This window comes from Onychomys torridus, chromosome 1 (genome assembly GCF_903995425.1).
Source record: "Onychomys torridus chromosome 1, mOncTor1.1, whole genome shotgun sequence".
Taxonomy (NCBI): domain Eukaryota; kingdom Metazoa; phylum Chordata; class Mammalia; order Rodentia; family Cricetidae; genus Onychomys; species Onychomys torridus.
In genome coordinates, this window is record NC_050443.1 from 82,798,898 (window position 1) to 82,816,172 (window position 17,275).

The 17,275-nt window shown below is 35.4% G+C and overlaps 1 protein-coding gene across 1 annotated transcript; it reads right to left on the reverse strand.

Annotated features, from left to right (window-relative positions):
* Positions 1–11,977: 11,977 nt before the first annotated feature.
* On the reverse strand, positions 11,978–13,143 carry LOC118576208 (olfactory receptor 52A5-like). Its single transcript, XM_036176544.1, has one exon. It carries the CDS (start codon positions 13,076–13,078, stop codon positions 12,134–12,136), a length of 945 nt encoding a protein of 314 aa, XP_036032437.1. The 5' UTR covers positions 13,079–13,143; the 3' UTR covers positions 11,978–12,133.
* Between the last annotated feature and the right edge of the window lie 4,132 nt (positions 13,144–17,275).

Below are 17,275 nucleotides of genomic sequence, written 5' to 3' on the forward strand. Positions count from 1 at the left end.
GGTGAATGTCAGTAGAATGGTGTAGTAGTAAAGTGCTTCAACTTCTGCTGCACACTAAGACTGGGTGCACTAAATGTAAGAGAAATTAATTCATTAGCAAAATAAACTCTGTGTGTATTAGGAATAAGATTAGGAGCATACCATCATCTTTTTCTAACCCCAACCATTCCCCTGTCCAAAGGGATTTAAGAATTAATCACAAGGTTTTATGTTTCTCCTTACCTGAGACATTTTCTGTGATAAAGTTAAATTCAATAGATGGTTTATTTCTGCTCGAAGACCAAAAACATTTGATCAAAATTGCCTTTTGCTTGATACTTGTCCTCTATGAAATCTTGTCTCCTTGCAACTGGAATACACAAAATGATATTACAAAAACTTGAGTCATCCAGACATGAATAAACCAATAGAATGGGAGGTTATTTAGTTTTCTCAAGGTAAGTTTGTCAGGAAGATCTTCTAGGTCTGTCCTTCATTAACTGGTATTACAGGTCTTTTCATCTGGTCCTTCTCTAAAATGATCTATTAGATCTTATGCAAATTAATCTTTTGAACATTCACTCTTTCCCCAAGTACCACTGCTTATTTATACTTCTGCCTATTCTCTGAGAACCCATCCATTCTTTTTTCTTTTTTTAAAAATTCATCTATCTTTTCTGTTTTGGCCATTGGTGGCCCTCACCTTCTGTTTTCTGCACCTTGCACATCATTTATATCTAACAAGACCCCACCCTCAGCCTCTGCTACTCATTCTTCTTTGTCAGCAATTAAGTCACCTACCTAAGGCTACCATTTACTTCTGCCTAGGTGCTTGAATTACCGTGCTTCATTACTGAAAGTAATGAAGAGAAATTTTTAAAGTTTTAATATATCCTTCATCTGCAGGAGTGAAATGACTTCTATAAACAAAACTGTTTTTGCCTTTGCATTATTTTCTGGGAGACTATTCCCATACTAATTCTCCACCCCCTATGCTCTTCCTTTAATTCTTCTCACCTAGGACATTATAACAGGCTTAAAGACATGGTTCTGTGCAGAAGGAGTTTGCTTTGCAATTTATCCAAAGCTGCATGGGAGTGACGTGTCTTCCTTCATGCTTACTGGAAACCCATATTTACATCTCTTTCAAGAAATACTTCTACTCCAGAGGTTATAATATAGTAAATTATTTAGAAAGTATTTTTATTTTCTTTCAGCAATCCACAAACCTGTTTCTGAGATGCTTTTAAATATTAAATGCTCTGAGGATGACCTAAAATAGCAAATTGATAAAAATACAGGCCACATAAATGTGTCTTCCCTTCCATTCAGCAAATATGTTAGTTGTTGCCCTTTTAAAATTTTTTTACCCTAACAAATATAGATTGTCTCTGAGGAAAGAAATGATGCCTATCATCTCCCCCTCCTCAGCTCACTCAAAAGAGTACAATCTGCCTCTTTTTCTTTAATTTTCATTTAACTCTCTTTTATTAATTATTTTTCCCAATCCCATCACAGTTTCCCCTCCCTCCCCCTGCTCTTTTCAGTCCCTCCGCCTCCCCTTACCCCCTCCCCATCCACTCCTTCTTTCTCTTCATAAAAGTGCAGGCACATTCATCTACCTCTTATACCAAGTCTTGTTTCTGAATTGTTTTATACAGGACTCTTTCTTCAAATCACAATATGTTAAGTCTTCCTTATTGTAGAAGACAATGTCAATACACACACACATACGTTGTAATTTTATATGCTACCAATTTTATTAAGAAACATTGCCCATAAAATCCATTAAAAATCTTTAAAACATTTGAGGAAAAAGATGAAAGTTCATTTATTCTATCTTTATAAAGCTCAATGTTAAGTGTATAGTTTGAAATTCAAACAGTAGCATGTATAATTCATTAAAGATATTTTAAATATCATCACTCTGTAGATTATAAACATTTTAGATTGTTTTAGTTTACTTAGATTGTGTTCTTAGCATCAATGTTCTGTGATATCTGAGGATTTGGGGAGTAAGGAACATGTCAGTATCTTGCTTTGTAGCCGTGACTGATTTAAAACTTTCTATGCAAACTAGATTGACCAGGAATTGCATTAACTCTCCTGTCTCTGTTTTAGTACTAGTAACAGGCATATGTCAGTTACACAGCTACAGGGTGGTACAGCAGGCTGCAAGAATATATTATAGAGATTAAACTGTATATTAAAGCTATACCTTAAAAAAGTCAAGGAATTTTCCTAGAGGAAAGACATTTATCAAGGAATATTTGGTGTTGTTTAGCTTTTTTTGTTTTTGTTTGTTTGTTTGTCTTTTCGAGACAGGGTTTCTCAATGTAGTTTTAGTGCCTGTCCTAGATCTCACTCTGTAGACCAGTCTGGCCTGAACTCACAGAGATTTGCTTGGCTCTGTCTCCCAAGTGCTGGGATTAAAGGGGTGCACCACTGCTGCCCAGCCATTATTTAGCTTTTCATTTGTATCAGCTATATTCTGCTATGAAATTCTTGTGTGCCAATATACTACTAGGCCATATGGCAAACAGTTAAGCTTCTCACACCTACTGCTGATCCATTAGGTAACACCCCTGCAAAGCCTAGGAGACAGGCAGACTGTAGAAGCACAGCTTTGTTCCCTGTGCAAATGAAGTTCAGACCATCCCTTGCCTATTGATTCAGGCCTATTGATTCAGGAATATAGGGCTTCTTGCATAACCAGGTGCAATAAAGACTGGAGCAGATTTCCAGGCTAAGCCACATGGCCAGAGAGGAGAGAAGAAGGCAGAGTTTCTCAGAGCCAAAGGTAAGGAGCAAGGAAGGAATGATGGAAGTTGAAGGAATAGAGGGCAAAGATGAGGTCAATAGCATAGGAGCTTAGTTAGGACTATGAGAAGACAGGAAAAGTAGGTACAGAGAGGAGCTGAATGTGATGGAGCTGAAGCTGTATAGATAGAATTTTGTCTTAGAGAAATAAAGTAAACAGATGAAAGAGCATGATGTACATAGATTCTTTTCCCTCAGATAACCCTATGCTGGGCATAACATTGTCCTCAATACCTTGGGATGGATTCTCTCAGGGCAGTCCCTTGGAAAAATTCTGTTAAGGTACTATCAATGAAAAGAAAAAGACCTTGCCAGTTGTTTACTATACACAGGATGTTATGAAATAATGTGAAAGTAGTAGAGAGTGTACTGGGAAGCAAGTCAGTGAGAGTTGCTGACTGGTGCAGAAAAAAAACCCATAAAATCATGCTACTAGAGATGGCCTCAGGTTAAGAGTCACTGACTGGAGAAGGCAAAAAGGGGTAATCTAGAGAAAAAGTATGTGGGTACAAATTACACACATTTAAAAGAAGAAAGCAATATCTTGTCCTACTGATGCATCTGAACCAGCATATACACTACAGCAATTTGGCTCTTCTCTGTAAGAATATATGAGAAAACAGTGTTACACAGAGCTTCTTTCCTGAGTCTGTATTTTCCAGTATAAGGTTGTAAGAATTTAAGAATCAAAATTTAAACTCCTATGAACCCTGATCTGAATTCCCTACTGTCTCAATGATCTCTTTGTCATAGACTAACCCTCTGATGGTCACCATGCTGTACTGTCAATATCAGAAAACTTTTTCAATTGTCTGAGGCAGTCAACCACATTTTGGAGCAGCTCCCAAGTCAACTACATATTCTTTATGATTGGCTCCAAACTAACCCCTCTTTATTTTCTACAAATGTTTTAAATCCAAATCCCCATCATAGATGTTTCCCATAAGGCATAGAGTGAACTCTTTAAAATTTGCAGTTGGACAAGACAATCCATATTGTGGATCTCTTGCTGACTATCCTTCAGGCCCTGGAGACCATTAATAAATTAAGTTGCTCAGTTTCAGCATAGGTAAAATAAGGAATAAAGTCTAGAAACACATTAAACAAAGGCCATAAATTTGAGCAGGACAGGGCATTTTTAAATACTTAGGAATTATTTTAAAACACACTTATGTCAGTAAATAGCAGATACTGACTCACAGAATTAGTGCCCAATGACTCTGTAACTAGGTCTATATAGGCATGATACAGCTTTCTTAAGCATATAGTTAACATGTTTTCCACTCATTTTCTTCACATATGTTCATATTGTTCTCTTAAGGTTCACTGGCTTGCCAAATTTCTGCTTTACTTTTGTTATCTTATATTTTATTGAATTTCTGAAGGATTCCAAATATACAGATTCTGTCACTGAAAATATTTCTAAGGTTGAAACAGTCAACTACATTGATCCTTCTACCATCACAGGGGATCACATGGACTGCATGTTTTCATGATATAATTCTCTACCTCCCACTCACAGTACAGACTCTCAAGTCCAGAGACTTACCTGGACCCATCTAATGAGATGTACACAGACCTCATGGAGTAGGATCTTCTGGATAGTTCAGTCAGTGAAGGACGAGTGTTTTATACTATAATGTGTCTCTGTGGAAATGAGTTTCCTAGTCCCTGTAGAATCTGAAGGGTGCAAAAAAGGTGTAACATGGCTGGCAGGTGGCTCAATGGTGGAAACCTGTGTATCATTTGTGAAGCTTCACAAGAAAAAAAGAGAAAAAGAAGACCATTTTTGAGCACTAGACAATTAATTAACTAAAAGAGGATCTATATCAATTATTTTCTTTATGAAACTCTGCTATACTTTTGGAGCATAGAAGCAAAAGAACTCTTGTTTTTAAGGTTAATGAGAATTTAAGGTTAATGAGAAAACAAGGACCCAAGATGACAAAATCAACTACAATCATATTTTAAAATAATCACATATAAGCACAAGTAAAAACACTTAATAAATCCCTACTAAAATTCTAGATAAATAAAGAGAGATTTCTATCAGGTCAATGAATATGGACTCAAATGACTTCCAGTTCCCAAAATTAATCCATTTTATCATTGGTGACATGAAGGGCTACTGTGTTTAAGTAGTTCTCAACAAGATTGAACTGTCTATGTGTATTTTAATAATTTTAATATCACCTTTAATATCTATTCCCCATAACTAATATCATAGCCTCCATTTAATAAATAGAAAGATATGTGTTCAAAGACTCTTGCGAGCCACAAGAATATATTATAGAGATTCAGTTGTGTATTAAAGCTATACTTTGACTGGATATTTGGTGCTTTCCAGCCTTTAATATTTCAGCTGTCTTCTACTATGCTTTTCTTGCATGCCCAAATATTTTCAGACCTGCTGAACTTCTAGGTTACTAACTCCCTCTGAGCCTAGGAGACAAGCTGACTGAAGACATAGAGCTTTGTTTCTTCATTTGTGCAAATGAAGTTCAGACCATCTCCTTACCTTGAGGCCTAGTGGCTCTCCAGAGCAATTGACTGAGAACAAAAGAGGTTTTTACATATCAAGATGTAAACATTCCTGAGGAGGCAGAGAACCTGCCCAGGGAAGGAAAGGGCAGGCATTTTCTATAAAAACAGAACAGCATGTTGAGAGAGAAGAGAGGAAGACAGAGGTTCCATAGAGGTTAAGCAGACCTGGGGTAGGTAGAGTTTTCTGAGATCCAGGAGTAGAGAGTAGTGGAAATGGAGAACGAGGAAACAAAGGATGTAGATGAGGCTGGAATCATAGAAGTTTAGTCATTAGCAGGACTATGAGCTAGGGAACTGGACAGAACTGAAACTATGGAGACAAGATTTCATCCCAGAGAAATAAAGTAGACAGATATAGAGTTAGGTATGTCCAGATTTATTCTTGTACTGAATGCCTGATGGAGCTATAGCTGTATTGATAGAATTTTGTCTTGGAGGAATAAAGTTAACAGACATAAGAACATAGTGTACATAGATTTCTCCCCTCAGATATCCCATGCCGGATATAACGAAACCCCAGGACCCCTGGGTATTCAATAAAAAACTTATTTTCAATATTGAACTCTCAGGAAATACATCAAAACATTGATTACCAGAGGTTGAATAATTACGGAGAAATTGGGGAGATGTAGGTCAAGGAACACAGTACTTCATTTGAACAAGTACAATAAATTGAAGCTGAGTAAAGCTAGAAGAATATATTGTGCATTTAACATTATTAAGAAGCTAGATTTTAGGGTCATTTCCATAAATAATATAAAAATTAATGCATATGCTAAATATTTGAATGAAATATCTTTGTTCTATACCATGTACCTGAACTTGAACATGAAGTACTACATTTATCTTTTTAATGTTTTATTTTTGTTTTTTAGTTATGTGTGAATGTATGTGAATGAGTTTATGCATGTAGTACAGTGACTTTCAGTAAATGGGGTTGTATCACCTGGAATTAGAGGTACAGGCAGTTGTAAGCCTCTCAAAGTGGGTGCTAGGAACCAAATATGGATCTTTAGCAAGAATGGTACCTAACATTTAACTACTTTACAGCCTTATGTTGTAAACTTGATTGAACACATTTTATTAAAAACAAATTTACTTATTATATTTTCTGACAAATTCCTATACAAGCACTGTGTTTATGTAATTTCTACCCTTCCCTTGGCTCCTTCCAAATTTCCCTGAGTCTCCACCATGACCTCTCAAAATCATGGCTTTGTTTTCTTTAATTATGTGTAAGTAAGTGTGTGCATGTGATAAATGATTAACATCCACAATATATAGAGAACTCAAAAAGAAAATCAAGAAAACAAACAAGGCAAATTAAAAACAGGCTATGGATTTGAACTGAGAATTCTTAAAAGAAGAAATAAAAATAACTAATTAACCACTTTAAAAGTGTTCAACCTTTTTGGAAACTATGAAAATGCCAATTAAAACTACTTTGAGATATCATGTTATCTCAGTCAGAATAATTAACCTCAAGAAATATACAAATAGCATCAAATACTGGTGACAATGCTGTGAGAAGGGATCCTGCTGGTGTGGTGGCAAATGAACATTACAGACACCCATGTGGAATAGCCACAAAATGCTACCAGTAGATCTTCCATGTGATCCAGCTATACTACTCTTTGGCAAATGAAATCATGACATTTTTATGTAAATGATTGGTACCAGAAAATATTATAATGAATGAGGCAACTCAGACCCAGAAAAAAAAATGCTACATGGTCTCTCTTGTTTGTGGATCCTTGCTCTAAATCTTAGTGTGAGTCTATAACTTGGAGTAACTGTGGAAACTGGGAAGTAAAAAGGGGATGTGGGGTGGGAAGGTGTTCTAGTGAGGTGGATAATAGGATACACATTATCCTATTACATGCTGTGATAATATATTTTGTAAAGGGGAAATAGTAAAATGGGAGGATGTTAAGAAGAATTGTGAGGGAGCTTAATACAGAAAAAAATAAATGAAGCAGGGATAAATAGCACTAAGAATGTTTGAAAGGGCCATAGGGAATCACTATTTTACATTTACTCAAAATGTAATATACAAATGAGCATATGTGTATGTGTGTTATACATATTTTTTCCCTTAAATGAAGTTCTTTAATGTGATGTGGTAATGCACACCACTAGAATCACAGATCTTTTAACAAGAAGTACAGTAGAGAATAATATTAAATATTTCAGTGAAGGTTATTATTGGAGGAAATGTGACACTGAGCTAATAAATTGACAGTTGAGGGATCTGTAAGTAGTCAGTAATGATTCAGTTCTTTAGCTAGTTGTTGGTGGTTATTTCTTTTATAATAACTGGTTTTACAACCTCTGCTGTTTACAAATTACATATCTGAAATAAAGATGAGTGTGCATGTAACAGAGACTGTTACTTATCATTTTCTATTCTCCTAAATCAAAGACTAAACTCAACTTCCTACACATAGGTGAGGTAAGAGGCCTTTTTCAGTGTTTTTTTCTCTGAACTGTCTGCTCTATTTACTACAGTTCACTTTTGTTTAAACTACCTCATATAAAGAAAATTCTTGCTACTTACTACTTCCTGGAATTGTCCTTAAATATACCCATATATAGCTTGACTGCCAAGATTCCCACTGTCAAAAGTCATCTAAAAAACATTGTTTTTTATCTTATAATGTTCATTTTTAATTTCGATATTTGTGATACTTCATATTCAGAAGATAATGAATCCATGATTTCATAAAGACAAAGAAACATGGTGTGTACTGTTCACTATTGCAATTAGATAGGAGTTTCAGTTGATTGCATTACTAACCAAACTTAGTCAAACTTGATTTATGTACTTAGTACATTTTTATGCCTGCTACTTTGAACTGAATTCACTCATGATTAATAAGAGGTTCTCACCTGCTATTAGTTCTGATGTCTTATTCAATAATATCATCTGTATCACTTATTCATTAACTTTCAGAAATTTGCAGGAATTTTTATATTGGTCATTGCCATTCCTTTGAAGATGTTGATTTCTCATTGAGTATTCATCAGCACTTTGTGTGCCTAATAGTGGCATATCTGATTCTGCAATAAACAAATCTAATTATTCAATCATTAATTTCTATTAGAGCATCCAAGATGTTTTTGATGTTGCCTCCAACATATTATTTTTAATCTTTTGTTATTGTATTATCAATTATATAATAAATTATGTTATTTATCACATAATAAATATAGTTCATAATTACTAAATCTTATTTTATTCTTCTATTATTAATGTGTGTTACTTGCATATGTGTCTATGCATATTCTTTCTTGTGTAGAAAAACATGTGTGGAGGTGCATACCCATGTGTGCATTGCACATGGAGCCCTGAGACTGATTTTAGCAATCATCATCCATTGCTCTTCCACCTTGTTTATATTAAAGCTTACCTTCTTGATCAAAATGAAAGCTCAAAGACATGTCTAGTTTTGTTAGTCAGCTTGCAGTGGGTATTCCCCATATCAGCCTTTCAAGGCTAGAACCACAGACAGAACACTGTGCCAACTGAGCCTGTAAATGGATGTCTTAGAATCATCCCCAATCTTCATGTTTGTGCAGTAACTCTTAAATGCTGTTCCATGTATCCCTTCATCCCCACTAAATTTTATTTTTAAAATACCTTATAATGTGTTTTTTTTTCAGCTATCAAAAATTATTTTTTAACTTAAAGTTTCTACCTTCCTATTGAATGATTTTGTCTCGTGTGTGTGTGTGTGTGTGTGTGTGTGTGTGTCTTGCTATATGTATGTATAATAGAGAAACAGAGAGAGAAAGAAGTCTTCCATTCATTGTTTATTTATTTAACTACTTAAACATCTGTTTATCCAAAATGTAGAATCCAGACAACTTTACCATCTACAATGCTTTCTCTGTGTGCTTACAGTTATCTTACTATGTCTCACTTATTCTTTATTGAAGGAAATTTAGACATGTCTGCAAAAACATCAGACCAAGAAAAGTTGAAAATGTAGACAAAGTGGAGGGGCCACTGTAATGACATATCCAGAACCCCTGCTCATACTCAATTGTGTTAGGCTCATGTTGGACCTTAGGAACATAAAATTCTTGTTGTTTTAAATTTTCTTTATTTTGGAGAATTTCAGGCATATAGATAATGAATTATATCAAACTCACCTCCTCTAACTTCTCTAATTCTCCATTTTCCCTGAAAGTCCAAATCTCAAATTCATGGCTTTTTTGGGGGGAGCCCCCTAAATTCAGGTAGTGTTGTCCATAGTGGATGGGTTTGGGTATTGAGCAACCCTCTGGCTCATGGGAAACCTATAAGTGATCAAATCCTCAAGAATAACACTTGACGTCCACACCCATCAAATTGGAGGCTGGAGATCATCTACCACATCTATGCAGGAATTTTGGCTGAATTGATCTTGAGCAGGTTTTGTGCAAGAAACCACAGCTGCTATGAGTTCTTGAGTGTAAGGATATAGCCATGTTATATCCAGATGGAAGCAACTCATAGATAGCTCTCATTCTCCAGATCTTACTTTCTTTCCTGTTTCTTGCCCTATTCTACCCTGAGCCTTTGTATGAGTATGTGGTGGTGGTGATATAGATGTCTGGTTTAGGCTGAGCATTCTGTCTCTCATTTTAAGGACTTTTGCCAAACATGCATCTCTCAATCAGTTGATGTCCACTGCCTAAAGAAGCTTCTCTGACCAAGACTGAGAATAGCCTAAGTCTATTAATAGAAACACAATTTTTTAGAAAGCACTTAGATACCATGACCAATTAGCAATATAATAGCAGGTTTGGGCTGATGCCCTCCCCAGCTATGGGCTTTTGACCAAGATTAAAGTACCAGCATCAAATGCTTTCCTGTGGCGAGGCCTCAATCCAATCAGAAAGCCATTATTTACACTAGAACAAGTTATAAACTGCTGAAGCAGTGAGCTTATTTTGTCTGGCAAACATTCAGGTTTTGGTGCTGGGTAAAATCTTTATTTTGCTCTCTCCCCCAGCACCTGGAATTTCACCTTCCAATAGGAAGAGGCTGAACAGCAGGAAGGAAGTGTCCTGGAAAGTTTAAGATAGATTTCCATATGTCGTGCAGCCAGAGGATTCGCTGCCTTTAGCAAGAGAGTCTTACAATCCATGTAATTATGGATTGTAACCAAGGGCAATAACAATAATCTGAGTAAATTTAGAGGCATCTGGTGCCTCCCTGACCAGTAAGTCATAAAGAGATATCCATGCCTTACACTATAATTCTCAATTAATAACCCATGTAGTCTTGAAGTGGCATAGTCCATATATGCAGTAAACATCAATTCAAAGTTACTTGTAAAGCTGTATTAGGACATCAGCTTAGTAATTAAGGGTTTCCCATAAGTACTTTTCATACAACCTTAGTTTTCAAGAGGCCACACACTTTCTGCTCCTTCCATACCCATAACAGCTTATTCTTTTAGCCCCTAACACACACTACTTTTATTTAAAAAGTATTCTATTACTAAATCTAGTAATTTTAATCATGTTTGTATTGATTTTTGAGAATTCCATGCAAGATATTTTGAGTATATTCTTTCTCATCACACAACTATCCCATGATGCTCCCTATTCCACCAATTATTTTATTTTATTCGATTGTGAAATAGCAGCCTTCTATTTGTTTTTTTTGTATATACTTTTCCTATTTTGTCCTTCCCCTTGAACTTAGCTTCCCATTATTCTTTCAAGTATGCATTTTTTTACCTTAAAAAATAGTAGAGTAAATTCAGCTTTTTATATGGATAATTTCAATATTTAATTGATTTGATACTATTCAATGATATAATATTGACTAACACCAGGAAGAATATTTCACATGTTCTAAACAGTGTCAGGTAGTGCCTTAAGCATCTTAGACAGAAAGGTGGCTAGCACACAGTTCTCAAATGCTGACAATAGGCAATTTTTAAATATAGCTAGCCTCTATATTCAGTTACTCTTCCTTTACCAAACTACAGTAAAACTAAAATTTCACTGAAATTTATTAATTTCTGTAACTCCAAAAGGACATCCCTTTCATAAGTTTACATCTTTGTTTCTCTTTTCTTGAAAGTGTCTTTATGGACATTACAATTCAATATCTTCCTTTGCATTATTTCTATACAAATACCATGGTATCTTTCATAGTTTTGGGATATCAATGAATAAATTTGTGTACACTCTGATTATATATTATCTTTATATTGATAAGCATTTATGTAAAATCCATAAAAAGATAAATGATTCTAAACCTATCATATTATAGTTTTGGAACACCATTAGGATATGGAACAAAACCCATATGACAAGTGATTGTTGGGTTGGAAGTTTAAGGGTACTGATGTACAAAATTATCCTTTGGGTTTATCTGAAGAAAGTTCTATTGTCTGCAGTATATTGTTAGAGAGTCAGCTTTCTTTAAGAACAAGTAAATTTAAATTGACAGACACAAACATTGAAATGAGAGGCCATGAAACTGAAAGAGAGCAAGAAAGGTTATATAGGAGGACGTGAAGGAAGGAAAGGAAGAGGGAAATCATGTAATTACATTATAACCACCAAATATAAAACAAATAATTCAAAGTCACAACAACAGTGAATTATCACATTGTTTGTGAGTCAAAAGATTGTATTATATTTAATACATACTTCTAAAAGTTATAAGGATCTGGATTTCACATGTTATCACACACTTTCCTATTTGTAGAAGATGTAGAGTTTAATTCATTCAAGTTGCTATTTAGAAACCACACAACATTTCAACCAAGGGAGTCACTAATGTTCACAGAGGTTTCTTGGAAATAAGCATCTTCAGGACCTTGTCTCGAATTTGTTTAGTTTTAACACCATAGACAATGGGGTTGAGAAAAGGTGGGACTAACAGGTAAAGATCTGACAGGAGGATATGCACGTAGGGGGGTATGTTAGCCCCAAACCTGTGTGTGAAGAAAGAGAAGAAGGCCAGGAGGTAGAACTGTAGGAAGACACAGATGTGAGCAATGCAGGTGTTGAAGGCTTTGAATCGAGCCTCCTTCTGGGGCAGCTGAAAGACAGTGACGAAGATTCGCACATAGGAGAAGGTAATGCAGACTATGTCAAACCCTAAGATGGCAAAGGCAACAAGGAGGCCACATACCTTGTTGATTCTGATATCTTCAGCTGCCAGTTTCACAATGGCCATGTGCTCACAGTAAGAGTGGGAGACAATGGTAGTTCGGTAGTACTTAAGGCGGCATTTGATGAGCAATATGGATGGGGATACAAGAATGAAAGCTCTGAGTAACGCACCAGCTCCAAGGTAAGTCGTGAGTTGTGGAGAAAAGATGGTGGCATGTCTCAGGGGGTTACAGATAGCCACATAGCGATCCAGAGCCATGGCCAGGAGGATGCCTGATTCTGTTGCCTGGAATGAGTGGATGAGTTCCATTTGCAGCAAGCAGGCATCAAAGGAAATCTGTGGCATATGAAACCAGAAGATGCCCAACATTTTGGGGAGAATGCACGTGCTAAGGGCAATGTCTGTGACTGCCAAAATGGCCAAGAAAATGTACATGGGTATGTGGAGGCTCTTTTCATGTTTTATTGTTACTAAGATTAGGGAGTTCCCAATCAAAGCAATGTTGTACATGATGCAGAATGGAATACCGATCCAGCACTGTACTGATTCCAGGCCAGGGATCCCAACTAGTGTTAACACAGAAGGCATGAAGACTGAGCCATTGAACATGAGCACGGTTAGCTCAGTAGAAATATGTAGGAGTACTGCTGCTTCAACTTCTGTTCCATACTACAACTGGACACATTGAATACAAGATAAATTAATTCATTATGAAATTATATATATGAGATATATATGTGCTAAATAAGTTAGGGCTATACCATCCTTCTTTCTCATCTCAACTACTCCTCTGCAATTTTGCCTCCCTTCTCATTGGGATTTAAAAATGAACCAATAAGTTCTAACTTATCATTAGTGTATTAGTGAAGTCAAAAAACTTTGTGGATTTTTTCTTCTCCAAGAACACTGGACCCCACCAAAAAAAAAAATATCCTTTTGCTTATTATCTATTATCTGTGTATTGTTATAGACTTCCAAGTACAATTCATAGAATGAGATATTAGATGATCTCATATTAACCTATACTAGACACAAACATTCCACCAGGTAGAGCTCTCAGTCTTCTCAAAAGAAAAAGACCTATTTTTTTTTTTAACATCTTCCAGGCCTATAGCTCTACTGCTGGCTTCTCAGGTAAGTCTTCATAAAAGACTCTTTAGAGCTACATCCAAATTAATCTTTTTAAAGTTTTGTATTTTCTTAAATCCAATAATTTATTTTGCAAATCCTACCAATCCTGTGAGAACTTTTAACAATGAATAGTTGATTAAGTTCAAAGAAGAACAAACACATTTGTGTAACATGAGGAAATATACACACACATATACACACACATATATATGTATACACACACACACACACACACACACACACACATATATATATATATACTCACTAGTAAAATTCTATGATTTGTGAAATTTTCTAAATTCTTTAAATGCAAAACAGAAGAGTTGTGGGAAAGCTCATCATGTTTAACTCAAGGGTAGACATACATTCCTATAAAATAGACTACTATTTAGCAATTAATAGAAATAAAGTTCTAATTTATGCTAACACTGAGATACATACTGAAGACAAGGACATCTGTGGGCTATGAGCTTGCTTTTTTCTTCTACTTTCCCACTCACAGTATAGAACCTCAAGCCCCCCAGACTTACCTGATGCTATCTGATGAGACACACAGCACTTATGCTGTAGGATCTTTGTGGTAGTCCCATCAGTGAAGGATGAGGGTTTTATACTATAGTATGTCTCTGTGGAACTGAGTTTTTCTAGTCCCTTGTGAATCTGAAGGTCATTCTACACCAAAGAGGAAAAAGGAAGCAGAGCACACGGCTCCAGCTGGCTCAGTGGTGGAGAGCTGCCTATCATTTGTGAAGCCCTGGGTTTATATCCAGCAGTAAAAAAGAAAAGAAGAAATAGAAAAATGTTTGAGAAATGAGGTAATTAATTCACTATCAGATGCTGTTTATCAGGATATTTTTCTTTTTCCAACTTCTCTATCATTTTGGATCACAGAATCAATATTACCCTCCTTTTGAAAACTAATGACATGACAAGGCCCTCAGATGACAAAATGAAGTGCAAGCACTTATTATCAGAATAACAACTTAAAGTGAAAATTAAAGCACCTTGAGTATGTCATACTTCCTTGAATTCTCAAATGTACTGAGACATCTTTAAAAATGCTGAACAGTCTTCAGAGAGATGAGACACATCTGGCCCTTACAGAAGTCTCTCTCAATGACTGAATTCTACAGGACACTTGCATGTTCATCTGTCCCAAAGCCAGCAGAATTTCTATTTGTTCCTTGCTGAATGTGCTGCGCGTGAAGGTTTTCAAGTATAGTTTGTCCATGTCCCAGGGGGACATATGAGAGTTTGAGGACAAATGAATCAGTGTCAACCACACTGAGAAAGAGATAGGACATTTTGAAATGTGATTCTGGTGCAATCAACAGTGATTTCTTTTCAGACCCATAAATGAGGCTGGCTTTGGAAAGCAAGTGTACGTGAGAACACCCATCAATTTTAGCACCTCTAAGTCTTCTACTAGAACCTAGGTGACATGAAACTCTTCTGTATTTGAGCCAGCCATCATCACACTGTTCTCATAAAACTTGTGAGCTTGTGATAGGCAATTTTGTCAAAATTTTATAGCACTTTTAATATCAATTTTACACTCAGAACTAATGTCATGGCCAGTATTTGCTTAAAAGGCTTGAAAAGTTGAACTTTCAAAAACCAAGAGTAAAAATATTGATTACTAGAGACTGTGTAGACAGAGAAATTGGGAAAATATATGTCAAAAGATACAATTTTTCATTTGACAGTTTCAATAAATTCAAGATGACTAAAACTAAGAATAGCATGTTGTGCATTTTAAGTTGCTAAAAAACTGGATTTTTGAGTTATTATCATAAATAACACATTAGATGATACACATGTTCAATATGTGGGTGTCTCCAAAGGAGATGTGTCTACAATCACATAGATTGTAATACATTGTATATTTAGTATGTATTATATACTTTAAAAGTGCATTTTAATATTCTTCATGGTAGAAAGGGATCTTGAAGTTTGGTTTCAAAAGTTGAAAAGAGTAAGACTCCCATTTTCTGTTTATGTAGGAAATACACTACCAACTTTGACCTCATTAGTTCTGCTTTAGAGATGATCCACAGTATGTGTCCAGGCTAGGCTATCTTACACACTAAACTTTTGAAAAAGGTGACACTTCAATTGACACCACCAATCACACATCATCATCATCATCATCATCATCATCATCATAATAATAATAATAATGTAATAACAACAATAATAATAAACAATTATGCAACTACTGAATAATCTAAAAGAAATGGATAACTTCTGTGACAGACTTAACCTATTAGGACTGAATAAAGAAATGGAAAACCTGAATAGACAAGAAACAGGGAAATTGAATCAGTAACATAAAGATATAAAATCTATCATCAAATAGACTAACAAAAATAAGAAAAAATGGATAAATAAATAAATAAAACTTGGTATGGTGGCTCACACCTGTAATTTCATCACTTAGGAAGTTAAAGATTGCCATGACTCTCTGGAAAATAGAGATCACAGAATGAGGTCTTGTCTCAATAAGTAAACAAAATGACACAAAATAAGAAGAGAGAGAGTCAGGACTAGAAGATTTTACTTCAGTGCTGAATTCTATGTATTAGACAGTTAAATACCAATTCTTCTAAATCCAAGTAGAAGAAATATGTAACAAATTCATTTTTCAGGACCAAAAGAAAGACAATGCAAGAAAATATAGTCATAAAACAATATCTTTATGAATATAAATGAAGCCATTCTCAGCAAGACACCAACAATCAAAATGAAGGGATACATTAAGAGAATTTGCTTCATGATAAAATGAGATTTATACTTATATACATATAGCAATGAATCAATGTTTATATATGAATTAATATATTTTATTAACAAAATCAGATACACTCATATACTTACATTAATGTATGTGAAAGTTTATTTTACAGAGTTTACCACCCTTTAATAATGACATCTCTTAACAGAATGCATAAATAGGAAAAGTTTCCCACAAAAATAAAAGTTATATGAGACAAGCCCCTCAATAATATTATACTCAATAGTGGAATGTTAAAAATTTAATTTTGAGCAAGGTATGGTGGCATACACCTTTAATCTTAGCATAGAGGAGGCAGAGGCAGATAGATCTTTGTGAGTTTGAGACCAGCTGGCCTACATGGTGAGTTTCAGGTAGGCTAGAATTATATAGTGTAAGACCTTGTCCATAGAAAAAAGCCTTTCTTTTAATTCCTGGAAGAAGTGATGTGAGAACAGGAAGACTTTAAAAGCCATAGGTTGGATAGAATTGCTGAAAAATAGTATCTTCTGGACATGACAAGGATCTTGCACTCATGAACTCATAACAGCTGTGGCTGTGTGAACACGTCCTACACAGGATCAATCAACAATTCAACAAGGATAGAAGAGGGGCTCATGCAACCCCACGCTACCTGCAGAGCTTTGGGCAGGTGATGGCCATTGAGGGAGGAAGAGGTCCTTTTCTTCAGCAGTGTGGCCCATAGTACCTTGTTTATGATTAGAGCTATGTGTCTTCCTTCTTCTTACCAGGCAAATAATACATGAAAGTTCATTCACAGCTCTTTAAAGCATTCAGTATATTTGAGTCTGATGTAAATGTATGAAAATGTTTGTGCATATGTATGGGTAAATAAGTGTATGTATATACACGTATAAACAGAGCAGTAACGAACTCTGAAT

Coding starts and splice junctions, on each gene's coding strand:
- LOC118576208 (XM_036176544.1), bottom strand. CDS start 13,078: ATGTTCAATGGCTCAGTCTTCATGCCTTCTGTGTTAACACTAGTTGGG.